This window comes from Aotus nancymaae, unplaced genomic scaffold (genome assembly GCF_030222135.1).
Source record: "Aotus nancymaae isolate 86718 unplaced genomic scaffold, 86718_ANA_hifiasm-v0.15.2.pri h1tg000089l, whole genome shotgun sequence".
Lineage (NCBI taxonomy): Eukaryota > Metazoa > Chordata > Mammalia > Primates > Aotidae > Aotus > Aotus nancymaae.
The window spans coordinates 7,149,103-7,176,138 of NW_026988504.1; the positions used below are offsets into that span (position 1 = coordinate 7,149,103).

Genomic DNA, 27,036 nt, shown 5'->3' on the forward strand with positions numbered 1-27,036 from the left:
GCCTAAAGCTGTTTTTTTCTTCAGTACTATCTGATTACCTTTACACTGATACCTTAATGAACTTTTGAAATTCCAGAAGAAATACAAATAATAGTTTGTGTATATGTACTCTTGGATTTGCTTCAGGGAAGTGGGTACTTATTTTTTTGTTTGTTCTGTTTTTTTGGGTTTTTTTCCCACTACCTGTCAAGCAGGAAATGGGTACTTATAACCAAAGTGTGTAACTTTATGCCTTGGAGTTATTTGTACTTTGAGCCAATCAGTAGTTCTACAAGTGACTTAGAGAGTAAAAAAATCAAGATAAGCCGAAACTTGCCGGCCTTTGGTTTCAGACTCTGTATCTCCACCTTTCATTGATCTTTCCATCCTCCTCCTGCTTTCTTCACGCATCTGGGTGGGCTGGTGGTGGCCGTTGTTCCTCTTTGCATCTGCTCTGAATTGGTCCGAGTTTGCCATTCATTTGCTTATAGTTTCTCTTTTTTTTGCTCTGATGTTTCAGAAAAACTGCTCTAGTGTGTATCTACCACTTGCTTCTTATTTCCATATAGCTGCTGCTTTTTACTTGGTGCTGAGTAGTATTTTACAGGATTTTCGTGAGACTACAAGTGGAATAGTATTTGTTTCAGTTGTGCTTTTGAAAACATTTTGTCCTTATCTGTTCTGTTTAATGTTACTGCTTTTCTGTAAAAGCTGCTTCCTTGATGAAAGCTGTCTGTGTCTAATTTGTTGACTCCCTCTCAGGAAAGTTGTGGATCGCACATAAGTTGGTTATTCAGCTTGAAAGCTTCTAAATGTTTCAAAGTGTAAGTGTTTAATGAGGTCTAGTGTTGTGAAAGCAGACTGGTAAGGGTTCCTAACATTTGCTTTGGTACAGTATTTTCATAGAGTGCCACCTAGAACATTTTTCTATTTCTCTTTTCAAATAATTTTGGTATATTTATGTTAAGATTTAAAACATAAGACCCTGTCTATCCCAGTATGCATATGAACCTGGAAACTCTTCCTTGCCGCATTAAGGAACCAGCTACGACTAAGTTAGACCTGCTATTGGAAATCTGTAGGGTAAACTGAGACCTTATTGTTGGACCTTTAGGAATTTTTTTTTCTTTTTTCTTTTTCTTTTTTTTTGTTTTTGTTTTTGTTTTTTATTTTCCTTTTTTCTATTCTTTTTTTTTTTTAGGAATTTTTTTAAAGTTACATTCTAGGTCATTTCTCCCATAATGGTTATACTTTTTAAAGGTCTTATTTTCCATTCTAGCAATCGTTCTGAAATAAAATTTTAATTTATAAGAATTTTAGCTGAAATGACTTCCTCTCACATGTTATCTTATTCTCATGAGTATAGAATTCTAGAATGTTGAATGGGTGTTGTTAATACAATACATATGAGTTGAAATTGGCATACTGCAACTCAGAGATAGGTTTAAAAGGACAGTTAACATCCCAGTTAAATTCATATATTGTGATCTTAAAAATGTGATTCTAAGTTCCTTTATATTTTCCTTTAGTTGCTGTAAATAAATGTAACAAATCAAATATAGAAACAGAACATGCATGACGCTTAACATTTTCAACTTAGTGGGAAACCACCAGGTAGTATGGGAAACGCGGGATCTTGGTTATCAACCAGTTGTAGCTCATCTACAGGTGTTTTTTGTTAGATTTTCTTTTTCTCTGAGATATGAGAGTTTAAAGGACTGTGCAGGAAGTTTTACCTTGTGCCTATCTTTTTTTTTCCATCTCTTTCTTATCTGACGTCAATGTGATTTATCTCCTTAGGAACTCATCTTCGAGGCTTGGAAACCACAGCCACATATGACCCTAAAACCCAGGAGTTCATTCTCAACAGTCCTACTGTGACCTCCATTAAATGGTGGCCTGGTGGGCGTAAGTGAATTTTTCAGCATTTATTGGATTTTTTGAAGGTTTGTCATGAGATTTTGCTTAGAATGTAGTGCTTATATGAGAATGTCCGCCAGGCTTGGTTGGCTCATGCCTGTAATCCTAACACTTCAGGAGGCTGAGGCGGGCAGATCACCTGAGGTCAGGAATTCAAGACCAGCCTGGTTAATATGGTGAAACCCTGTCTCTACTAAAAATACAAAAATTCGGTTGAAGGCAGAGGCTTATGCCTGTAATCTCAGCACTTTGGGAGGCCGAGGCAGGTGGATCCCCTGAGGTCAGAAGTTCGAGACCAGCCTGGCCAACATGACAAAACCCTGTCTCTACTAAAAATACAAAAATAGCCTGGCATATTGGCTGGCACTCGTAATCCCAGCTACTGGGAAGGCTGAGGCAGGAGAATTACTTGAACCTGGAAGGCAGAAGTTGCAGTGAGCTGAGATTGTGCCATTGCACTTCAGCCTGGGTAACAAGAGAGAAAAGTTCGTCTCAAAAAAAAAAAAAAAAAAAATGAGCCTAGCATGGTGTCACACACCTATAGTCCCAGCTACTCAGGAGGCTGAGGTAGGAGAATTGCTTAAACCGGGAAGGTTGCAATGAGCTGAGATCACACCATTGCACTCCAGCCTGGGCAATGGAACGAGACTCTGTCTCAAAAACAAACCAACAAACAAGCGTGGCGGGGGGCGGGGGGGCGGGATAAGGGGGAGCCGGGCATAGTGGCACATACCTGTAGACCTGTAGTTGTGGCTACTCAGGAGGCTGAGGTGGGAGGACTGCTTGAGTCCAAGAGTTCAAGCCTGCAGTGAGCCTATGATCATGCTACTGCACTCCAGCCTGTGTGGCAGAGTGAAACCCTGTCTCCTAAAAAAAAAAATTAATAAATAGCTTTGACATGAAACTTTTATATCTTCTTACTGCCATTCTGAGTTATCTTGGAATATATATTTCCGATACAGTTAGTGGTTGAAGGATTTTTTAATTCACATTATCTATATCTGTATATATCTATATAGATAGATATATAGATAGATTTTTTATTTTTTTGAGACGGAGTCTTGCTTTGTCATCCAGGCTGGAGTTCAGTGGCGCGATCTCGGCTCACTGCAACCTCCGCCTCCTGGGTTCAAGTGGTTCTCCTGCCTCAGCCTACCAAGTAGCTGGGATTACAGACGTGTGCTACCATGCCCAGCTAATTTTTGTATTTTTAATAGAGACAGGATTTTACCATGTTGACTAGGCTGGTCTTGAACTCCTGACCTCGTTCCATCCATTGGCCTCCCAAAGTGCTGGGATTACAGGCATGAGCCACCACGCCTGGCTTTTTTTTTTTTCTGAGACAGAACCTTGCTCTGTTGCCCAGGCTAAAGTGCAGTGGCGCAATCTCAGCTCACTGTAACCTCTGCCTCCCAGGTTCAAGCAATTCTCCTGCCTCAGCCTCCCGAGTAGCTGGGACTGCAGGTTCGTGGCACCACACCTGGCTTATTTTTTGTATTTTTAGTAGAGACGGGGTTTTACTGTGTTAGCCAGGATGGTCTCGATCTCCTGACTTCGTGTCCGCCTGCCTCAGCCTCCCACAGGTGTGAGCCACAGCACTCAGCCATAGATTTTATTTAATTGTAATTTAAATGTAAGAAGCCATATGTAGCTAGTGATTACTGTTTTGGACAGCACTGCCTTAAGGGATAACAAAGAAGTAATTTAAATTAATATTTTATCCTAAAATTTTCTCTATGTAAATGCATGAGAAATAAGTAGAAAAGAAAGTAGTAACCTTCAGCTTAAGGGAATTTCTTTCTGAAAGCTAGGTGTGATACTGTCAGCAGAAAGGCTTTCTGGACACGGATTGGTTTAGTCTAGTGTTAGATTTAACATATGCTTTCTTCTTTTTCTACCCTTTGAAGATGTAAGAACGTTTGCTGACCTCTCCCTTGTTCTCTTTGATGTTACAGTTGGAAAGACTTCAAATCATGCAATAGTTCTCGCCCAGCTCATCACTAAGGGGAAATGCTATGGATTACATGCCTTTATTGTACCTATTCGTGAAATCGGGACCCATAAGCCTTTGCCAGGTAAGAATTGTTCATCTGATGTTGAGATGAAAATTAAACTGAGCACTTTCTTCTGCAGAAGGTAGGATGCCCTACTGAAAAGGCAGAGCAAAAGCCAGAAATTCTAGAGCATAAACATCTCGTGACTTTCATCTGTGGTAGGAATTACTGTTGGTGACATTGGCCCCAAATTTGGTTATGATGAGATGGACAATGGCTACCTCAAAATGGACAACTACCGTATTCCCAGAGAAAACATGCTGATGAAGTATGCCCAGGTATGTTTTGATGGAAAATAGAAGCAGAGGCATCAAGCAGTGGGGTTGCAGTGGCTGTTGCTAACAACAGGGTTAGAATGGTCTGTTTTTTTAGAAGGTAATAACAACCGGGCAGTCTGGCATATTCCTGTTATCCCAGCACTTTGGGAGGCTGAGTGTGTGGACTGCTTGAGCCCAAGAATTCAAGACCAGCCTGGGCAACATAGTGAGAGCCTATCTCTACAAAAAGTAAAAAAGTCTAACTGGGTATGGTGCACACATATGTAGTCCCAACTATTTGGGAGGCTGGGGTGGGAGGATCACTTGAGCCTGGGAGGTCAAGGCTGCAGTGAGCTGTCTGTGCAACTGTACTCCAGCCTGGATGACAGTGAGACCCTGTTTCAAAAAAAAGGAAGTAAAAATGCATTTTTACTTCTGATGTTTCTTTTATTGTGACAGTGCAATCAGAAGCAGTTAGCGGTGAAGGACATATTTTGATTTGCTCAACCAATGATTCGCAAATTTTTGCATGTGTTAGAATCACCTGGAAGGCCAGTTAAAGCCCAGATTGCCAGGCCCTACCCCGGAGTTTCTGATTCAGTTGCTCAGGGTGGGGACTAAGATGTAGTATTTCACACAAGTTGCCAGGCGATGCTGATGCTGCTATTCCAGGGAGCACACTTTGAGAACCACTGAACTGCCTCTTGGGCTTAACAGAAGTAAGCATCAGTCCCACATTCTTCTTCCAGGTGAAGCCTGATGGCACGTATGTGAAACCGCTGAGTAACAAGCTGACTTACGGGACCATGGTGTTTGTCAGGTCCTTCCTTGTGGGAGAAGCTGCTCGGGCTCTGTCTAAGGCATGCACCATTGCCATCCGATACAGCACTGTGAGGCACCAGTCTGAAATCAAGCCAGGGTAAGGGTAGAGTCCGAGATGGGCTCAGTACTGAAGGCCTAGTTTTCACCTCATTCAGATCCCAGAATTCCCAGATGTCAGTACAGAAGATGCATTGTCACTGCAAAATTGGCTAGGGTGATACTGGGCCTGCAACTTGGTATCTAGGCTTCCTTTTCTTAAGAGGAGAGATAGGAGTAACCACCTTTGTTATAATCAGTGGCTTCCAAAAAAGAAAGAGAATACCCACCTTATTATTTTTAACCTTCTAAGAAAAGTAGTAATAATATTACTTGAGCTTTATAAGTGAAATGTTCAACACACTAAAGGCAGTTTGAAAGTTCCAGTTACTACTAGCAACTACAAATTGTACATGGTGGCTTACGCCTGTAATCTCAGCACTTTGGGAGGCCGAGGCAGGTGGATCAGAAGGTCAGGAGTTTAAGACCAGCCTGGCCAAGATGGTGAAACCCTGTCTCTACTAAAAATACAAAAATAAGCAGGGCGTGGTGGTGGGCACCTGTAATCCCAGCTACTCAGGAGGCTGAGGCAGAGAAATGCTTGAACTGGGGAGGCAGAGGTTGCAGTGAGCCAAGATCATGCCGCTGCACTCCAGCCTGGGCAACAGAACAAGACTCCATCTCAAAAAAAATAAAGAAAGTGATTTTAAATTTGTTTCCCTTTTGCATTCATGGCCGTAGTTTATTCCTGCAACTGCCTTTCACTGATACTCCCTGATACTCTTTTTACTCCTAACGAATAAAGAAACTGGCCAGGTTTGGTAACTTACACCTATAATCCAAGCACTTTGGAAGGCCAAGGCAGGAAGATTACTTGAGCCTAGGAGTTTGAGACCAACCTGGGCAACATAGTGAGACCCTGTGTCTATTTTCTTTTCTTTTCTTTTGAGACAGAGTCTCACTCTGTCACCCAGGCCAGAGTGCAGTGGTGTGATTTTAGCTTGCTGCAACCCTTGCCTCCTGGGTTCAAGTGATTCTACTAAGCCTCCCAAGTAGCTGGGATTACAGGCACACGCCACCACACCCGGCCAATTTTTATATTTTTAGTAGAGACACGGTTTTTCTACGTTGGGCAGGCTTGTCCATTTTCAAAAAAAATTAAAATAGGCCAGGCGCAGTAGCTCATACTGTAATCCCAGCACTTTGGGAGACCGAGGCAGGCAGATCACAAGGTCAGGAGTTCAAGACCAGCCTGGCCAATATGGTGAGACCCCATCTCTACTGAAAATACAAAATTTAGCCAGGCATCGTGGTGCATGCCTATAGTCCCAGCTACTCAGGAGGCTGAGGCAGAAGACTCACTTGAACTCGGGAGGCAGAGGTTGCAGTAAGCCAAAATTGCACCACTGTACTCCAGCCTGGGTGACAGAGAGAGACTCTTGTCTTAATGAAAAATAAATAAATATGGAATTCAGATGGCAGATAAGGAACTAAAAAAGAAAAAAAGGGAAAAATAAATAAATAATAAATTTATTTTAAGGCCAGACACAGTGGCTCATGTCTGTAATCTCAGCACTTTGTGAGACCAAGGCAGGTCAATCGCTTGAAGTCAGGAGTTCAAGACCAGCCTGGCCAACATGGTGAAACCCTATCTTTATACGAAAATTAGCTGGGCATAGTGGCAGTGCCTGTAATTCCAGTTATTCAGGAGACTGAGGCAGGAGAATCACTTGAACCCAGGAGGTAGAGGTTACAGTGAGCCGAGATTGCAACACTGTGATCCAGCTTGGACGATAGAGGGAGACTTTGTCTCAAAATAATAATAATAATAATAATAATAATAATAATAATTACATTTTTAAAAAGTAATAAAGAAATTGATCCAAGCAGACCTCTGCTAATTCTTACACTTCAAAATATTCAACACCGTGCATTGGGTCTTCTCCAAGATTGTGGTCAAAATACAGTATATTCAGCCATCTAGCAATCAGATCTTTTCAGCATTGCCTTCTTATTAGGGTAACTAGTGTTGGTTTCATGTGTTGCTAGGAGCTGTGGTTTTCTTAATCATACTGGAAAGACTAGGACAGATATGGATTATGCAGACAGAAAATTCTGTCAACCTAAGGCAGTACAAGGTAATTAGAGCATGGTCTTCGGGAGCCAGATAGCCTACATTTGGCTGAGTACCGTGGCTCACACCTGTATCCCAACATTATGGGAGGATGAGGCAGGAGAATTGCCTGAACCCGGGAGGCAGAGCTTGCATCGAGCCAAGATTGCACCACTGCACTCCAGCCTGAGCGACAGAGGGAGACTCCATCTTAAAAAAAAGAAAATAGCCTCAATTTTAAATCTAAGACGTGCCACATATGAGCTGTGTGACCTCAGGCAGATTCTTAACCTCTCAGTTTCCCATGTGTAAAATGGAGATAATAATAGTAACTACCTCACAGTGCCCTTATGAAGACTAAAGTTAAAATATCAAGCGCTTACATTAGAACCTGGCACATAGAGAGTTCTGTATAAACATTTACTTATTATTATTATTTTCTATGTAATGTAGTGAACCAGAACCGCAGATTTTGGATTTTCAGACCCAGCAGTATAAACTCTTTCCACTTCTGGCCACTGCCTATGCCTTCCAGTTTGTGGGCGCATACATGAAAGAGACCTATCACCGGATTAACGAAGGCATTGGTCAAGGGGACCTAAGTGAACTCCCTGAGGTATGCGTTTGGTCTCATTGACTCGTGGGCACCCTTCTGTTTCATGGTTGCCTATTGGACCATGTCCAGAGAAAATTAAATGTTGGGATTGATTGCCTGAAAAGAATTATGTATTCTAAGAAGTTTTTCTGGTTGAAAGTGGATCAGATATGAAGATCTGTGGGGTTTGTTTTTAAGTATTTTTAGTGTTATTAGAAATGTTGTACCATATCGATTATTTGTCATCCAGGGAAACATAAGTGGTGACTTTTTTTCCAAGTAGAACAGCACAGGAGGGCATGGGTAGTGTTCTCTGTTCTTCTGGCCTCCGACAGCTGCGCTTCTTCAGTTTGCGTGTGTGGCAGCTGTGTTTTGACAGTGGCCAGGATGTGAGAGGAGGGGTGTGTTTTCTCATTGGTTCTTGGCCTCTCAGCACCACCTGACGGATTTGTGCTTGTCCTCTCAGCTTCATGCCCTCACCGCCGGACTTAAGGCTTTCACCTCCTGGACGGCAAACACTGGCATTGAAGCATGTCGGATGGCTTGTGGTGGGCATGGCTATTCTCATTGCAGTGGTCTTCCAAATATTTATGTCAATTTCACCCCAACTTGTACCTTTGAGGGAGAAAACACTGTCATGATGCTACAGACGGCTAGGTGAGAATCAAATTCGTGATGTTCTCTCATCTGTTCATAAGAATGTTCTAGTACTTTTCCTAGGTTCTTGTTCCCATGTTTTCTTTTCACCATATATGTATATATGTTCCTGAAGATGTAATTTTGCCTTCCATACTGACTCACTGTGCTTGAGAGTATGAAGCACCTGTTACATCATTTGAAGTCATATCAAGAGTAGAGTTACTGGGCTGGGCGCAATGGCTCACACCTGTAATCCCAGCACTTTGGGAGGCCGAGGCACGCGGATCACTTGAGGTCAGGAGTTCGAGACCAGACTGACCGACATGGTGAAGCCCTGTCTCTACTAAAAAACACAAAAAATTAGCCGGGCATGGTGGCGCATGCCTGTAATCTCAGCTACTTGGGAGGCTGAGGCTGAAGAATCTTTTGAACCCGGGAGGCAGAGGTTGCAGTGAGCCATGATCGGGCCATTGCACTCCAGCCTAGGCAACAAGAACGAAACTCCATCTCAAAAAAAATAAAGAGTGGAGTTACTAAAGGTATGTTTACTGGTGATTTTTAGGTTCCTGATGAAAAGTTACGACCAGGTACACTCAGGAAAACTGGTGTGTGGCATGGTGTCCTATTTGAATGACCTGCCCAGTCAGCGCATCCAGCCACAGCAGGTAGCAGTCTGGCCAACCATGGTGGACATCAACAGCCCCGACAGCCTAACAGAAGCATATAAACTCCGTGCAGCCAGGTGAGCTCGCCCTCAAGAGCTAGAGTACACAGCAGTGGGGCTGGGGCCCTGAGAGGTGACAAGAAGGCATCTGTCATCTATCTGATGACTTGATCATTTCCTCAGACCTGCAATCTGTGTCTTAACAGATTAGTAGAAATTGCTGCAAAAAACCTTCAAACAGAAGTGATTCACAGAAAAAGCAAGGAGGTAGCATGGAACCTAACTTCTGTTGACCTCGTTCGAGCAAGTGAGGTCAGTGGTAGTTCTTTTTCTCTTTCTCTGCCCCCCAGCATCCTGCCTTTTCTAGTGCAGAAACCCTAGTCACTGTGTATTGAATCTTTTTCCATTCTCAAACTCTGGTGTTTTCTTTCTATCTTAGGCACATTGCCACTATGTGGTAGTTAAGCTGTTTTCAGAAAAACTCCTCAAAATCCAAGATAAAGTCATTCAGGCTGTCTTAAGGAATTTATGTCTGTTGTATTCTCTGTATGGAATCAGTCAGAATACAGGGGATTTTCTTCAGGTCAGTATTTTCTAAGTATAAGTCTTTTTATTGTTGTTGTTGTTTTTTGAGACAGAATCTTGCTGTTACCCACGCTGGAGTGCAATGGCGCGAGCTCAGCTCACTGCACCCTCCGCCTCCCGAATTCAAGCGATTCTCCTGTCTCAGCCTCCCAAGTAGCTGGGACTACTACCACCACGCCCGGCTAATTTTTTGTATCTTTAGTAAAGACAGAGTTTCACCATATTAGCCAGGATGGTCTTGATCTCCTGACCTTGTGGTCCACCCACCTCAGCCTCTGAAAGTGCTGGGATTACAGGTATGAGTGAGCCACCCCACCCAGCCTTGTTGTTTTAAGAAAAATAATTGTTGGCCTGGCGCAGTGGCTCACTCACGCCTGTAATCCCAGCACTTTGGGAGCCCAAGGCGGGTGCAGTGATCACTTGAGGTCAGGCATTCAAGACCAGCCTGACCAACATGGTGAAATCCCATCTCTACTAAAAATACAAAAATCAGCCAGTCATGGTGGCGTACACCTGTAATCTCAGCTATGAGGGAGGCTGAGGCACAAGAATCATTTGAACCCTGGAGGCAGAGGTTGCAGTGAGCCAAGACGGCACCACTGTACTCCAGCCTGGGTGACAGAGTAAGACTCTGTCTCAAAAAACAGAAAGATATAAGAAAAATAATTGTCTGCTTTTTACCTGTATATGCATATAATTATGTCTGTCTATATATATGTATGTTTTATTTACTTATTTTGGTCTCTTTTAGGGGAGCATCATGACAGAGTCTCAGATTACCCAAGTAAACCAGCGTGTAAAGGAGTTACTCACTCTGATTCGCTCAGATGCTGTTGCTTTGGTTGATGCATTTGATTTTCAGGATGTGACGCTTGGCTCCGTGCTTGGCCGCTATGATGGGAATGTGTATGAAAACCTGTTTGAGTGGGCTAAGAACTCCCCACTGAACAAAGCAGAGGTAAAATCCAATGTCTTTGCACCTTTTTTTTTTTTTTTTTTTTTTTTTTTTTTTTGAGACGGAGTCTTGCTCTTGTTACCCAGGTTGGAGTGCAATGGCGCGATCTCGGCTCACCGCAACCTCCGCCTCCTGGGTTCAGGCAATTCTCCTGCCTCAGCCTCCTGAGTAGCTGGGATTACAGGCACGCGCCACCGTGCCCAGCTAATTTTTTTGTATTAGTAGAGACGGGGTTTCACAATGTTGACCAGGATGGTCTCGATCTCTCGACCTCGTGATCCACCCGCCTCGGCCTCCCAACTTTGCACCTTTTTTAAAGTCTTCACTTTAATATTGAGGCAAGAAAGGCCTCTGGAAAGAGATTTATCTGTGAAAGCTTTGAAAGCACTGTGGCCACTTCTGACAGTCACTTTATTAGAGCAACAGGCTCAGAAGGGAACTGGGTTAGTCCCACAGTAACCAGGGTCTTAATCAATTTCAATTTTTGTTAACAAATTGAACATTAAAAAGTATATACAAGCCGGGTGTGTTGGCTCACGCCTATAATCCCAGCACTTTGGGAGGCCAAGATGGGTGGATCACCCTAGGTCAGGAGTTTGAGACTAGCCTGGCCAAAATGGTGAAACCCCTGTCTCTACTAAAAATACAAGAAATCGCCAGGTGCGGTGGCTCACACCTGTAATCCTAGCACTTTGGGAGGCCAAGGCCGGTGGATCATGAGGCCAGGAGATCGAGACCATCCTGGACAACATGGTGAAACCCTGTCTTTACTAAGAATACAAAAATAAGCGGGGTGTGGTGGCTCACGCCTGTAGTCCCAGCTTCTCGGGAGACTGAGGCAGGAGACTTACTTGAACCTGGGAGGCAGAGGTTACAGGGAGCCGAAATTGCACCACTGCTGTCTAGCCTGGATGACAAGAGCAAAAAAACTCTATCTCAAAAAATACACACACACAGACACACACACACACACAAATATAATAGAATAAATTATACACAAAGAATTCCATTGTGCTGTTTCGTACACCCTTTGTCTAGCTGCAGTGACTATCAACTCGTGACCAGCTGTGTTTGATCTGAACACCTCTCCTCCTCCTCTTGGGGATTTTGAAATAAGCCTAAGATATTAGATACTTTTATTCATAAATAATTCAACGCATAGCTCTGAAAGATTAGGACTCTTTTTTTTTTTTTTTTTTCACCATGTTGGTCAGGCTGGTCTTGAACTCCCAACCTCACGTGATCCGCCCGCCTTGGCCTCTAAAGTGCTTGGATTACAGGTGTGAGCCACCGCGCCCGGTCAAGATTAGGACTCTTAAGATAAAACAACCACAGGCCGGGCACAGTGGTTCATGCCTGTAATCCTAGCACTTTGGGAGGCTGAGGTGGGTGGATCACTTGAGTTGAGGAGTTCTAGACCAGCCTGGGCAACGTGGCAGACCCCCATCTCTACAAAAAATACAAATATCAACCAGGCATTGTGGCACACACCTGTAGTTCCAGCTACTTGGGAGGCTGAGATGGGAAGATCACTGGTGCCTGGGAGGCAGAGGGTATCGTGAGCCAAGATTGTGCCACTGCACTCCAGCCTGGGCAACAGAGCAGGACTCCGTCTCAAAAAAAAAAAAAAAAAAAAAAGGGTATATTATTTAACAAGGCAAACTCTTTGTCAGTAGTTCCTCTCTCTCCCTTCCCTACAGGTCCACGAATCTTACTACAAGCACCTGAAGTCACTGCAGTCCAAGCTCTGAAATGGCACAAGGACAAGTTGAATCTGCTCCAGGAAGTACTTGTGTGCAACTTAAATCTGTGTGGAATCTTTTTCAAATTCAAATAGCTATAGAGCAAATGATAAATTGACCCCTTTTTATAAATGAAGGGAAAAAAATGAACAGATTTCAGAGATTAAATGAAAAACAGATATTTTAAGTGCAATTAACACTGAAAGACACCTGTTAAGGACTCAGAACAAGCTTAAGAAATGCGGTATTACTTCCTTTTGTAATGCTGCTGATCCCAATAGACTATGACCTTTGATAATTAGCAGAATTTAACTACTAAGTAGTTAATTATTTTCACATTTTAATTGCTAATCACTGGCTATATAAGGGTTTTTAAGCAAAGGTGTTTTTTAAAGTGGTATGAAACCCTTCCAAGCTTTCCTGCTCAGTTTCCTACCAGACTTAACCATGGGGGCCTGATTTAAAAGCAGGGTTGAAGAAAAGGGACTAGGAGAAGGAAACTAATTGGAAAACTTAATGTGAATGAGTTTGTGCTTCGCACAGTCTCTGCCTGCTTGCTCTCCTTTGCTGATGGATTGCGTTTAGCAAACTATTCATGCTAGCGTTTTTCCAACAAGAGGAGTTCTTCAGCATGGGCCTACCGTTGTCTCGTGTAATTAGTAATTTTCCATTTGAAGGATCAATAAATTGTCACAGTAGTAGGAAGCGTAGGGAGAGCTCTCAGCTGTGGCACTGCTGTAACTGTGGTGACCATATTAACTGGATTTTCTGGGACAATCAGATATCAAATATTCTGTCATCTTGGCATAAGCCATTAAAAGCTTGGAGGTTACCATATTTGGCATTAAAAAGAAAATGTCACTTAGGTCACCTCACTCCCAAAAGTAGCACAGAAAAACCCTTTAACACAAACCATGTGTTCTGATTTTCGGTTCAGAAAATATAATCATTGAAACTATGGGGTTTTTTTTGTTTTTTTTTTTTAACAACTGAGGAAAAACAAAACCAAAAAACTATAGTTAGAAGATAAATGGAAGTTCCATAGGTTCTAGTTCTTATATGTATGGCTTTGTTTTCAGTAGATTTCTAGGAGCTTCATCTGAACTGCTACATTGTCCTTTCAGTTGAAATCTAATTTACACAATCATTCTTTATTTAAAAGTTAAATACATACTTCTTATTTTTTTCTTAAAATCAATGTAAGTCACTTTTTTTTTTTTTATCTGTGTCATATGCCTCATGAAACCGCTGTTCTAGAATCAGTCCTAAGAATATGGTATAATTCCATGGAAACATAATTCTTATCTTGGGACCTGACATAAAATCTATCCTGGAGAACTGGTAATAAGAGACTTTTAGGTTACGGCAGAAATGCTACATGTTGACAGAAGCCTTAATCTTTCCACTGGGAGAACTAATTGATAATTGTGTTAAGATTGAAGATTAAACCTGTGTTAATCTCATGTGAGTCTGTCTTGACAGTAGTTCAGATTCTGGAAAATGATAGAAAGTAAACTTAAATGGCTTAATACTGACCTGCTAGATGTAGAATTGTTTCAAAATTAGTGTTGAAATACTTTATTCACAGATGACTATCTGGGCAGGATCTGAGGGTGTTTGAAATGACACCCACCTAATCCAGATGCATAGATGGGCTGTCTTAGCAGGTTTGAGGAGCTCATAGACACTACAGAGCCCCCTTTGACCCAGTACCTCAAGTTTTATTTAAAATCTAAATCTGACATTTGATGCTATTTTTATTAATATTTGGAATGTTCTGTCTTGAACCTTATTAAGTATAATCAAAGAGTAAAGATATAGTAAACTTCACTGATTTGTACTATTAAGAGAGAGAAAATATGCCATACAATTAAGCATAGGTTTAAATTCTGAAGAAATGTAAAATACAGGTTTATTAGATTTCAGTAACACTAAGAACAAAAAAGAAAGCGGTGAAACCTGCCGGAGCGGATAGCTATAAATCAGCATAATTCCTGTCGTATGTAGCAATAGTTGTGAGTGGCTCCAGTCATTTTAGGAGTCCTTGGAAGTACCTGGTACACATTTGTTGGCTACACCTTAAAGGAAGTGGCAGGTCCAGTTTGTTCTCTCTACCACACCAGACTGCCACTGACAAGTTTGGGTCCGTTGGATTCAAAATTTTGTGAGCCATTTTCACAAGTACAAAGATAGATTTTAACCTTGTCTTCTCCAAAATTACTGAGTAGAGTTTTTATTTTGTATTTTTATCTTTTTGAGATGGGATATCACCCTGTCGCCCAGACTGGAATGCAGTGGTGGAATCTTGGCTCATGGCAACCTTTGCCTCCTGGGTTCAAGTGGTCCTCCCACCTCAGCCTTCTGAGTAACTGGGACCACAGGCACGTGCCACCACACCCGGCTAATTTGTTCTTTTTTGGTGGGGGAGGGGAGCCCGAAGGCTCGCTCTGTTCCCCAGGCTGGAGTGCAGTGACGTGATCTTGGCTCACTGCAACCTCCTCCTCCTGGGTTCAAGCAATTCTCCTGCCTCAGCCTCTAGAGTAGCTGGGAATACGGTATTTTTAGTAGGGATGGGCTTTCACCATGTTGGCCAGACTGGTCTCGAACTCCCGACCTGGTGATCTCCTCACCTTGGCCTCCCAAAGTGCTAGAATTACAGGTGTGAGCCATTGTGCTGGGCCAATTTGTTCTTTCTTTGTAGAGATGGGGTTTTGCCATGTTGCCCAGGTTGGTCTCAGACTCTGGGCTCAAGCAATCATCCTGCCTCAGCCTCCCAAAGTGCTAAGATTGCAGGTGTGAGCCACAGTACCTCACCCAGAGTGAGTAGAATTAATGAGATTTTGTGTGTGTGTGTTAGATGATATTGATTTAAGCCTTTTTTGAAAAAAAGTACTCTCAACAGAATACAAAATTGCAAATTTGAGGTTTAATAGATGTGTTGGCTATCTGCAATGACTTCTTCTTGCTCAAGTGTTTGGAGTTCTACTTTATGCTTCGTATTTATGAATACGAATGAGGTCATTTTAGTGACCTCAAAGCAGAGTTGGTGTTATTGTCTTTAGAACATACCACTACTAAGTATCAGCTTATCTTCAGAACATTACAACATTCACCGTGTTCATATGCTGTTATTACAAGAAGTCACCACTTGTAATTTCAGATTACATATACCTGAAGGCATTTTACAGTTCCTAAAGTTAACATGTTTAGATCTTTTTTTTCTACCCCATGAAGGTCTCACTCTTAGCCAGGCTGCAGTGCAGTGGTATGATTGTAGCACACTGTGGCCACCAACTCTTGGGCTCAAGTGATCCTCCTGCCTCGGCCTCTGAGAAGCTGGAGTTACAGGTGTGCACCACCACACCTGGCTAATTTTTAATTTTTTTTTATATTTTGGAGGTAGGGTCTGGCTATGTTTCCTTGGGCTGGTCTTGAACTCCTGGTCTCAGGTGATTCTTCCCGCTTGGGCCTCCCAAAGGGTTGGGATTACAGGAGTGAGCTACCGCGCTGGGCCAACATGTTACATCTTTTGTTGTTGTTGAGACAGAATCTCACTTTTGCCCAGGCAGGAGTGCAATGGTGCAATTTCGGCTCACTGCAACCTTCACCTCCCGGGTTCAAGCAATTCTCCCACCTTAACCTCCTGAGTAGCTGAGATTACAGGCACCCACCATCACACCCAGCTAATTTTTGTATTTTAAGCACAGATGGGGTTTCACCATGTTGGCCAGGTGATCTGCAGTCCCCCCCGACCCCAAAGTGCTGGGATTACAGGCGTGAGCCACCACACCCAGCCAACATGTTATATATTAATTCTTGGATTTTCTTCACTGCAGGGCTTTGGGTGGAGAAATAAAACTCTCCAAATGCATAATCCTGGAGATCCCTGTGAATCAATAATTATTTAGACAACTGCGCTAGGCTCAAAATCCCTCCTCTCCCTTTTCTGAGTTCTTCATCCATCTTATTAGAAAGGAAGTGAATTAGATGTAGGTGATCTGTAACACTTGCACATCTTTTATACGTGTAGAGGGTATGCCTGGGATATATAGTTGTCTTCAAGCAGTAGCTGCTACTGCAGCTAGAGAGAGGAGGAGTGCCAGGAAATTGATGACCTGAGACCAAGAGTCTTGATGTTCTGACTTAGATAAAGTTTTTGATCATTTTCATGAAATAATTCGGGGAAATCATTTCTGCTATTTATTTACTACTACATTCTTGGAGGATTAGAACAAGTGACGCTGCAATTTACTAAAATGACTTTTTATTTTAAAATACTGATGATGGGGGTCGGCGGTGCCTCGCGCCTGTAATCCCAACACTTCAGGAGGCCAACGTGGGCAGATCATGAGGTCAAGAGATCTAGACCATCCTGGCCAAAATGGTGAAACCCCATCTCTACTAAAAATTCAAAAATCAGCTGGGCATGGTGGCACGCATCTGTAGTCCCAGCTACTCAGGAGGCTGAGGCAGGAGAATCACTTGAACCTGGGAGGCAGTGGTTGCCATGAGCCAAGATCGCACCATTGCACTCCAGCCTGGGCAACAGAGTGAGACTCTGTCTCAAAAAATAAAAATAAAAAAAAAATACTGATGATGGGGTTTTGCTTTTAACTGTTCACACTTAACAAATTTTCCAGTACCTATTCCTGTGGTCCATGATAGTAAACATAGAAACACATAAGGAACATTGTTGGAGTTGCCAGACGTTAGGTGTTGCATATGTGCACATTCCTAGATTCTAGGGTGTTTGTTTTTGCCTTAAATTTAAGTGGGTCATTGCTTGTCTTGGGAAGATCATGGAAAATTGGGGAATTTTTTAAGAATTCTGAACCAAAATACGTTTTGAATTGTTTCTTAAGATTTTATTTTATGTAGTAAATGTGTGATTTCCACCTTCCACATTCAGACTGCTGACTACACTTAATAAATGCCTTTTTATTTCCAATTGCTATGGATTCAACTAAATGTATCCCTTGGGAGTGGATCATTACTTTGCTGTCTTTTTCCCCCTTTGCTGTTGTGGTGTGAGTTTGGTTCATACCTGAGAAGATGCATTTAGTATGTGTTGCTACCCAGCCCTGGCTTGATGGTGTCCTGGCGGGGTAGCGGTAGGAGGACGATGGGCACCTGGCCAGAGCATGTGAATGGATCACGGTTGGCCAGCGGTGACCTGCCACCACCGCGGGTAAGCCAAACTGCAAACCGTTCTTTCCTCTGTTATATTGAATAACACTTAATAAAATTGATAATTAGCACATACTAGACAAAATGTGACGTATCTTTTTGTGGGGCGACAGCATTGGGTTTCATTCTGGCTATACAGCTTTGATTGGATTATTAGGAAGGTCAGTCACTTTTTGGGGTGTGGAATAAACACGGATGAATTTGTGGATTCACTTGTCACCCTTCCAATATCAACACATTTCTCACGCCTCCGCGCCGGCCACGTGTCAGCCATCAGAAGAGGGCAGGAAGAGTGTCCCCGGCAGTCCCTAAGAGGGCCTTTGAGCCTGGCGCCCTCTTCCCGAAGAGGCGTTGGGGCAGCTCCTAGCAACATGCTCGCCGCCGGCAGAGGCCCGGCCCCGCCAACGTTCTCGCGGGGCTCCCTGGGAGCTGTAGTTCCTCACGGCGTCCCCGCCGCCTCGGTGCGGGAGGGTAACTGGACCGCCGACTACAACTCCCAGGATGGCTTGGGTCCGCCTTTCCGCTGGAGGCCCGATGGCTGAGGGTGGCTGCAGCGGCGGGAAGCCGGAGGCCTAGTCTGGCTAGGCTGGGCGATCTGAATGGAGCCGGGGCCGGCGTTGGTCCCGACGGCCGCGCCTCCCGGGGCACGGCGCGTAACGGGAGGCTTCCGGGGCTGGGAGCGTTACAGGCTGCTCTTGGGGGCCAGATAGGTCGAGCGCTCAGAAGGGTGACGCATTGAGGGGCGCGGAGTTTCGGGACGCAGGGGCGACTCCGGGGAGGGCTTTTGCTTAGAGGTGGTCTCGGGATCTGTAAACACCTGGTGCGCCTCTGTAGTCCCAGCTACTTGGGACGCTGAGGCAGGAGAATCACTTGAACCCGGGAGGCAAAGGTTGTGAGCCGAGATCGTGCCACCACACTCCAGCCTGGGCAACAGAGCGAGACTCCGTCTCAAAAAAAAAAAAAAAAAAAAGGAGAAAGAAAGAAAACACAAGGATTCGGGGTGGGCTCTGTAGGTAAGCCCAGTTAACCTTTGCATTCCAATAACAGGACAGGCCAACACCTGGGACATAAAGATGACCTCTCTGACTTATTTCTGCCAAGACATCCTGTAGGTGGGTTTTGGTAAAGCAGAGGAGTGGGAGGAAGAGAGCTAATTCTGAGGAAAACTATTCTCAGTGGTTCAGATTTACTGCCTATGTAAAGGGAAATATTTCTACCGTCAGTGAAGATCGTGTTGCTGGACGTGGTGGCTCACACCTGTAATCCCAGCACTTTGGAAGTCCAATGCAGGAGGATTGCTTGAGTCCCACAGTTCAATACCAGCCTGGGTAATACAGTGAGACCCCGTCTCTAAAAATAATTTAAAAAAAAGAAAAAGAATATCATGGCAAAGAGTAACCAGAGCTCACACCTGCTTTTGTGCTAAATGCTGCCTAGAAAGTAGTCATGGGTGTTGCCTGTGAAAGGGCAACACCTTGAATTTTTAGTATAGACGGGGTTTCACCATGTTGGTCAGGCTGGTCTCGAACTCCTGACCTCGTGATCCGCCTGCCTCAGCCTGCCAAAGTGCTGGGATTACAAGTGTGAGCCACCATGCCTGACCAAAGCTACATCATTTTTAAGCAATCACTTTCATTTTCTTCATTAGGAAGCATGAGCCTGATTTGGGTAGAATCCAAATGAGCTGGCCAGTGCTGTAAAGGAGCTTCGATCAACCCCGAGAGCCTTGAGATGGTAGGCAGAGTTCAAAGTAAGATGCATGGAAATTCCAACATGCCCCCATCCTGCATCCCCAAAGATTTTGACTGCATGCAGCACTTTGGGGGCTGGGTGGCAAGGACCAGGATGGAGACCCTGGAGAAGAGTGACAGGAGGTGGCATTGATAACAAACTTCCGACAAGTAAGGTTGCTTCTGAGCTTCTGAGCATCCAGCTGGAAGTAGGTTTTTTGTTTTGTTTTGTTTTTTGAGACAGAGTTTCGCTTTTTTGTCCAGGCTGGAGTGCAATGGCGCAATCTTGGCTCATTGCAACCTCTACCTCCTGGGTTCAGGCAATTCTACTACCTCAGCCTCTCCAGTAGCTGGGATTACAGGCATGCACTACCACACCTGTCTAATTTTTTTGTATTTTTAATAAAGACAAGGTTTCTCCATTTTGGTCAGGCTTGTCTTGAACTCCCGACCTCAGGTGATCCGCCCACCTTGGCCTCCCAAAGTACTGCGATTACAGGCATGAGCCACTGTGCCTGGCCTGGAAGCAATTTTAAGTGTCTGTTCCTGGTTATTGAGGAGTCGGGGCATAGAATAGAAGACATTTCCAGTCACATGAATCTCGGCTGGGAGAGGTTTGCATGTCGTGTCTGGAAAAGAAGTGACTTCTGCCCACCCATTGGCACCCATCACTGGTTAGTGGGGCTGTTTCCATGCTCTGAATGAATCTGTTCTCAGAAACTCTAGGGACACATAAAGGACTTCCATCTACAAATATCTACAAATGCCACTGGTGCCCCTGCTGCTGGTGACTTGACAAGACAACGCGATTCATTCTGCATTTCCAGTTTCCACCTGTGTTCACTGTTTGCTTATGTTGATGTGATTTGTTTATCCCATTTTAGGCGCCAAAAACCAAGAAGGGATGGAAAGGTGAGTGGAGAGATGGAATATTACTCTTATGCCAAATATAGGCCTTTTTCCCCTTTTTCCCAGAACAATGAGATGTGTGGTTTATTTAAATGTTTTTGATGAGAGTCTTGCTGTTTTTCCCATCATTCCATCAGCTGCCTTGGTCTTCCTTATGCTGCCTCACTGGTCCTCAGAGAAGTTTGGAAAAAATCCTCCCTGGGCTCTGTATCCAGAAACATGTGGTTGGGATTCAGCGTGGGAAAGCTGGGTGGGAAAACAAATTCGGTATTCGCACTTAGGCTCTCCCACGTGCCTCCCCCAGACAGTGGCCATTGATGAGGACATCCAGACCAGTTCTGGGGGGTCTTTGATGGAAGGGTACAAAGAGCCTACTTGTCTGAAAGTAGCTTCCCTGTGCCTAGAAATCTTGGGAACTTTTCCCAAAGAGCTGCACTGGGCTGCGTTCAGAGCCTGGAAGGCTGACGGTTGGCCAGTGTGCCGTGGTAGGCAGGTAGAATACAGGTTCTGCTGAAAATCTGCACCATCATCCTTTTAGTTATTTTATTTCATTTTATTTTTTTGAGACAGAGTCTCGTTCTTGTCGCCCAGGCTAGAGTACAGTGGTACGATCTTGGCTCACTGCAGCCTCCGCTTCCCAGGTTCAAGAGATTCTCCTGCCTTAGCCTCCCAAGTAGCTGGGCTTACACGCCCAAATGCCACCACACCCAGCTAATTTTTGTACATTTAGTAGACATTAGGTTTCACCATGTTGGCCAGGCTGGTCTTGAACTCCTGACCTCGTGATCTGTCCACCTCGGCCTCCCAAAGTCCTGGGATCACAGGCATGAGCCACTGTGCCTGGCTGAGATAGTTATTTTAAATTTCTGCCTCCGGATGTTTCAACAAGGCAGTATGGCTTGTGCTAGAGACTTAGAAAACATCTCATGGCCAATGAGAGGAGAGCTAAGCCTAAGTCCCAACATCTGAAAACCCTGAGGCCTTCTGGCAAGTCTCAAGCCTTGAGGTTTTTAAGGGCCAGTCTTCTTTCCTCCTGAAGTCATGACAGTCCCTTTTCTGTTCCAGGCTCCATTGATGATTTACTTGATGACCTTCCAGGGGGTGATGGTAAGTGCCCCTTTCCCAGAATCCCCTAATTTGGCCTGCTGTTGCTGTTGCTGTTGCTTTTTTTTTTTTTCTCACTATGTTGCCCAGGCTGGTCCCAAGCTTCTGGGCTCAATTGATCCTCCTGCCTCATGAACCAGAGTGCTGGGATTACAGGCATGAGCCACTACACCCAGCCTTTTTTAAAAATTGAGATATAATTTACATAGCATAAAGTCTACTCCTGTAAGGTATACAACTTAGGGGTTTTAGAATATTCACAAAGATGTACAACCATCACCACTACCTAATTCCAGAACACTTCCATCACCCCATAAAGAAACCCCATACACATTAGTAGTCAATTTCATTCTCTCCTCCCTCCAACCTTAGGCAACCACTTTTTTTTTTTTTGAGACAGAGTCTCACTCTGTCACCCAGGCTGGAGTGCAGTGGCGCAATCTCGGCTCACTGCAGCCTCTGCCTCCTGGGTTCAAGCGATTCTCATGCCTCAGCTTCCAAAGTAGCTGAGACTACAGGCACACACCACCACACCCAGCTAATTTTTGTATTTTTTGTAGAGATGTGGTTTCGCCATGTTGGCCAGGCTGGTCTCAAACTCCTGGCCTCAGACACCTGCCTCAGCCTCCCAAAGTGTTGGGATTACAGGCATGAGCCACCATGCCTGGCACACTTAGCTTCTCTGAGGTAGCATATTTTCCATGTTTATCCACGCTGTAGCATGAATCAGTACTTTATAACTTTTTTTGTGGCTAGATAATGTTCCATTGTGTGGATAAATCACATTTTGTTTAGCCGTCCATCAGTTGATGGATATCTTGAGCTATTTCCACATTTTGGCTGTTAGGAATACTGCTGTTACTAACGTTTGTCTACTAGTTTTTGGGTGGACATGTGTTTTCAGTCCTTGTGGAATTCCTGGACCATATGGTAACTGTAGGTTTAACTTTTTGAGGAGACCGCTTTTTCACAGCAGCTGTGCTGTTTTCTATCCCACCAGAATGTAAGAGGGGTCCAGTTTCTCTACATCCTTGCTAATAGTTATTTTCCTTCTTTTTGATTATTGCCATCCTAGAGGGTATAAAGTGGGTATCTCATTGTAGTTTTGATATGCATTTCCCTAATGACTAATGATGTTCAGCATCTTTTCGTATGTGTTTATTGGCTATGTGTATATCTTCTTTGGAGAAATATCTGTTCAGATCCTTTGTCCCTTTTAATTGGGTTACTTGTCTTTTTATCATTGAGTTGTAAGAGTTCCTTGTATATTCTGGATGCTAACCCATATTATTTGTGTTCGTGTTGGTCTGTTAAGGAGCATGGCTTCATGGTCATGCAAAGCTCACCAGGGACAGAGAGGCTCAGGTTAGGTTTCCCCCACATGGCCCCAGAGAACCCACAAAGCTCCAGCCTACAGTCTGGGCTGTGGAAAAGCAGTTGTTCCTCCTGCATTTTCTCGGGGTGCAGTTGGGTTGGGCTCTTCATTTGGTATTTGGCATTTAGGGTTGACTTCCTCCTTGGAAATGTTCCACCCTCTCTCCCATTCAGGTTTTCCAAGGGGTGACATTGGGACCTGCTTATGGTGGCAGTTTCCTTCCTCCTAACACAGAGACAGCTTGGGGAGGGAGTTTGCAAGCCTTTGCATCTTGACTCCAGGTCCCTTTAGCTGAATGACACGTTTTCTCTTTTCTTTTTTTCCAGTGACACTACCTGAGAAGCCTGTTAAACTAGCTTCACGTGCCAGAGACACCACAGGTGTATCTCAGATGTTCCCTTCTTCAAAGTCTAGAACAAAGTAAGGGCGGGGTCAGCCTGGGTATCCGTGACCTACTTTAGTCTAAATGCTCTTTGCCTCTCCACCCCCTACTTTCTACTTGGCATCTGCTTGCCCACTTATTTTTTTTTTTGAGAGAATCTCCATAGCCCAGGCTGGAGTGCAGTGGCACAACCACAGCTTGCCACAGCTTTGACCTCTTGGGCATCAATCCCCTGACTTCAGCCTCCTGAGTAGCTGGGCCTATGGGTACATGCAGCACCACACCCATCTTTTTTTTTTTTTTTTTTTTTTTGAGACGGAGTCTCTCTCTGTTACTCAGGCTGGAGTGCAGTGGCGCAATCTCAACTCACTGCAACCTCTGCCTCCCAGGTTCCAGCAGTTCTCCTGCCTCAGCCTCTGGAGTAGCTGGGATTACAGGCACACACCACCATGCCTGGCTAATTTGTTATTAGTAGAGATGGGGGATTTCACCATGTTGGCCAGCCTGGTCTCGAACTCCTGACCTCAGGTGATCCGCCCGCCTTGGCCTCCCAATGTGCTGGGATTACAGATGTGAGCCACTGCACCTGGCCAGCTCCTGCTTTTATTGAAGGATCCTGGGGAAGTTAAAGAGAACTGCACAGGTCAGCAGTCCTGGCTTCTGTCCTACATCTGTTACTTATGGTATGACCTTGGGCAATTTCTGAACTTCTCTGAGACCTAATTTTCTTATCCTCACAATTAAAGAATTGGCTTAGATCAGTGATTTTCAAATTGCATTTGTTCTACAGTTCACCTGGCAGATGAGAGATAGGGAAGAGGTTTACGACCCTCCTCCCTCATGTGATCTGGAGCAGTTGTTTTTCTCTCTTACATATCGTTTTTGTTTTGTTTTACTTTATTTTATTTTTTGAAATGAAGTCTTGCTCTGTTGCCCAGGCTGAAGTGCAGTGGCGTGATGTCGGCTCATTGCAGCCTCTACCTCCCGGGTTCAAGTGCTTCTCCTGCCTCAGCCTCCCTAGTAGCTGGGATTACAGGTGCCCGCCACAACACCTGGCTAATTTTTGTATTTTTAGTAGAGACAGGGTTTTACCATGTTGGCCAGGTTGGTCTCGAACTTCTGACCTCAAGTGATCTGCCTGCCTCAGCCTCCCAAAGTGCTGGGATTACAGGCATGAGCCACCATGCCCAGCCCTTTATGTATTATTTTTAACAATTTGTTTTTAAAGCAGTTCTACTGCTTTAACAAAGTGGAAAATCACTGCATCAGGTGGCCTGTGACATTCCCTTTAGTTTCCTTGGACTTTCTAAGCCACTCTTCCCCTTTTTAGAGTCATCCAGTGCCCTGGGATGCAGGTAGGGGCTGATGCCTCCTCTTTGCAGGTCCTTCTTGGGAGATGGTGTCTTCAGCCCCGTGGCAGGCCTGGAAGAAGCTAATGCTGAGGTAAGCCTGGCCATTCCCCACTTCTCCACCTCTCTACTTATGCCCAGAAACAATGAGATGGGTGTCGTGGCCAATGGGCTGCCCACAAAGGGTTTAGAAATCCCTGCAAAGTCACTTTGTTCTTAAAGCAAAGTAATGCCCCAGAGGCTGCCGAGTGAACCCAAAGCAGCATCCTTTTTTTTTTTTTGGAGATGGAATCTTGCTGTGTCACCCAGGTTGGAGTGCAGTGGTGTGATCTCAGCTCACTGCAACCTCCGCCTCCTGGGTTCAAGCAATTCCCCTTCCTCAGCCTCCCAAGTAGCTGGGATTACAGGTGTGTGCCACCAGCCCTGCTAATTATTTTGCATTTTTAGAAGAGATGGGATTTTACCATGTTGGTCAGGCTGGTCTCGAACTCCTGACCTCGTGATCCACCCAACTCAGCCTCCCAAAGTGCTGGTATTACAGGCACGAGCCACCATGCCCGGCCTGCATCCTTTTTCCTGTAGTAAGATGAGTAGAAAGGAGAGCTCCCTGAAACTGTTAGAGTCTTAGACGTTGCTCCTTTCCCATAATAAACTCCATAGCTGTCCATTGGCATGGGTGGGAAGGAGCAGAATTCCAGTCCTGGATGAAAGGGTTCTCCACGGCTGGGAGGAGCAGGAAGGGCAGTGCTTTTGGAGTCTCTACAACCAGGCAGGTTTGGCTTCAAACGACTGCCAAGCCCAAGCAAGTGGAACAAAACCACCCTCCTGCGTGAGCTCCATTAGCCAAGCTCTGCCCCTGCCGCGCCATATGCCCTAACAGCAGCAAGGGGCCAAGGCCCTGAGTTTTAATGGGCCTTGACTAGTGTGCCTCCTTGTCTGTGTCCTCACCCTCCTTGTGGACTTAGGTTTCAGGTGTCTCAGAGGCAGACCCATAGGCTCTGCTTCAGGCCATGAAGGTAAGGAAACAGCTTGCACAATTCTTAAGGCTGGGGGTGGGGTGGGGTAATGATATTTTGTGCCAAGACTTCATTCTCCCTCTAATTTCTCCCTTTACAACCTGTGTTTCTGAGCCCTTCCTCGGGCAAGCATGGAGCTTGTCTGTGAGCCGTTGGCCTTCTTGCCTCTCTGAGTATCGACCAGTATTCCTGGTATATGGAGAGTGGAGGCTGCTAATGCCGGGCGCGGTGGCTCACGCTTGTAATCCCAGCACTTTGGGGGGCCGAGGTGAGCAGATCATGAGATCAGGAGTTCAAGACCAGCATGGCCAACATAGTGAAACCCTGTCTGTACTAAAAATACAAAAATTAGCGGGGCATGGTGACATGAGCCTGTTATCCCAGCTACTTGGGAGGCTGAGGCAGGAGAATCACTTGAACCCAGGAGGTGGAGGTTGTGGTGAGCCAAGATCATGCCACTACACTCCAACCTGGGCAACAGAGCAAGACTCCGTCTCAAAAAACAAAAAGAGTGGAGGCTGCCACAGGCCTCTGGGGAAGTGGGGCCAGCCCTACTTGGAGGCTCACCTGACTGGGTCCCCTCACCTCCACCTAGGGGACGGGGGGCAGACTGTCTCCTCTAATGCTTGCTCTTCGCCTTTCTCCATATTTCTCTCCACATCCCCACCCAAGCCCCTTCAATACTGCTGTCTTCTCATCAGATAAATCCAGTGCTGATCTTTGCAGTGGAATTTTAAGGCACAGATTCTGAACAGTTTATAAGAACATAATCTCTAGCTTGGCCTAGGACATCTTGTTTTCTTCTCCTTGCAGCCAGCAGTACCCCCCTGTCTCACCCTGGGTTTTTTTTGTCCCTTTTAGTTAACCCATTTTGCCACGGTCCCTAGGAGAAGGCCAAGCTTTTGGTTACAGCCCTATGGGGCGCTTGTTTTTTCTTTGTTTGTTTGTTTTTTTTTTTTTCAGAGACACCATCTCATCTGTCACCCAGGCTGCCAGGCTGGAGTCCAATGCTGTGATCTCTCATTGCAACATTAAACTCCTGGCCTTAAGTGATTCTCTTACCTGGGCCTCCTAAAATACTGTAATTACAGTCATGAGGCACCACATCCGGCCCAGATTCATCTTCTTTAACCTCATCTGGAAGTCTTTCTCCTCCAAGGCCAGGCACAGTCAGTCATACCTGTAATCCTAGAACTTTGGGAGGCCAAGGCAGTAGGATCGCTTGAGCCTAGGAGTTGGAGGCTGCAATGAGCTATGATCATACCACTGCACTTCAGCCTGGATGACAGAGTGAGACTCTGTATTTAAAAAAAAAAAACCCTAGCATGGTAGCTCACACCTGTAATACCAGCACTTTGGGAGCCCAAGGCCGGTGGATCACTTGAGCTCAAGAGTTTGAGACCAACCTGGACAACATAGCAAGACCCCATCTCTATGAAAAATACAAAAATTAGCTGGTGTTCACCTGTAGTCCCAGCTACTCACATGGCTGAGGTGGGAGGATCACTTGAGCCTGGAGATCAAGGCTGCAGTGAGCTGTGATGGCACCACTGCACTCCAGTCTGGGTGACAGAGTGATATCCTGTCCTTTTTGTTTGAGACAGAGACTCAGTCTGTCACCAG

At 44.8% G+C, this 27,036-nt stretch overlaps 2 protein-coding genes across 8 annotated transcripts in view; both read left to right on the forward strand.

Annotated features, from left to right (window-relative positions):
* The window catches only part of ACOX1 (acyl-CoA oxidase 1), a 32,647-nt gene extending 15,024 nt beyond the window's left edge, over window positions 1-17,623 (forward strand). For 4 of the 5 annotated variants that reach the window (XM_012453676.3, XM_012453677.3, XM_012453678.2 and 1 more), the window contains 11 exons: window positions 1,780-1,887; window positions 3,855-3,974; window positions 4,116-4,231; window positions 4,960-5,129; window positions 7,635-7,797; window positions 8,243-8,433; window positions 8,978-9,157; window positions 9,286-9,391; window positions 9,519-9,662; window positions 10,416-10,622; window positions 12,320-17,623. In XM_012453676.3, coding sequence (XP_012309099.1) covers window positions 1,780-1,887; window positions 3,855-3,974; window positions 4,116-4,231; window positions 4,960-5,129; window positions 7,635-7,797; window positions 8,243-8,433; window positions 8,978-9,157; window positions 9,286-9,391; window positions 9,519-9,662; window positions 10,416-10,622; window positions 12,320-12,370 — 1,556 coding nt within the window. In that variant the 3' untranslated portion in view covers window positions 12,371-17,623. Of the gene's footprint in view, window positions 1-1,779; window positions 1,888-3,854; window positions 3,975-4,115; window positions 4,232-4,959; window positions 5,130-7,634; window positions 7,798-8,242; window positions 8,434-8,977; window positions 9,158-9,285; window positions 9,392-9,518; window positions 9,663-10,415; window positions 10,645-10,927; window positions 11,787-12,319 lie in introns of those variants that run through there. The other variant, XM_064369498.1, reaches the window with a different exon arrangement.
* Window positions 17,624-18,264: 641 nt separating this feature from the next.
* The window catches only part of FBF1 (Fas binding factor 1), a 29,305-nt gene continuing 20,533 nt past the window's right edge, over window positions 18,265-27,036 (forward strand). Inside the window, exons 1-5 of one of the 3 annotated variants that reach the window (XM_064369634.1) lie at window positions 18,265-19,282; window positions 20,163-20,190; window positions 21,253-21,294; window positions 22,993-23,086; window positions 24,431-24,491. In XM_064369634.1, the coding sequence (XP_064225704.1) occupies window positions 19,280-19,282; window positions 20,163-20,190; window positions 21,253-21,294; window positions 22,993-23,086; window positions 24,431-24,491 (228 nt within the window). In that variant the 5' untranslated portion in view covers window positions 18,265-19,279. Of the gene's footprint in view, window positions 20,191-21,252; window positions 21,295-22,992; window positions 23,087-24,378; window positions 24,492-25,362; window positions 25,414-27,036 lie in introns of those variants that run through there. The other 2 variants (XM_064369635.1, XM_064369636.1) reach the window with 2 other exon arrangements.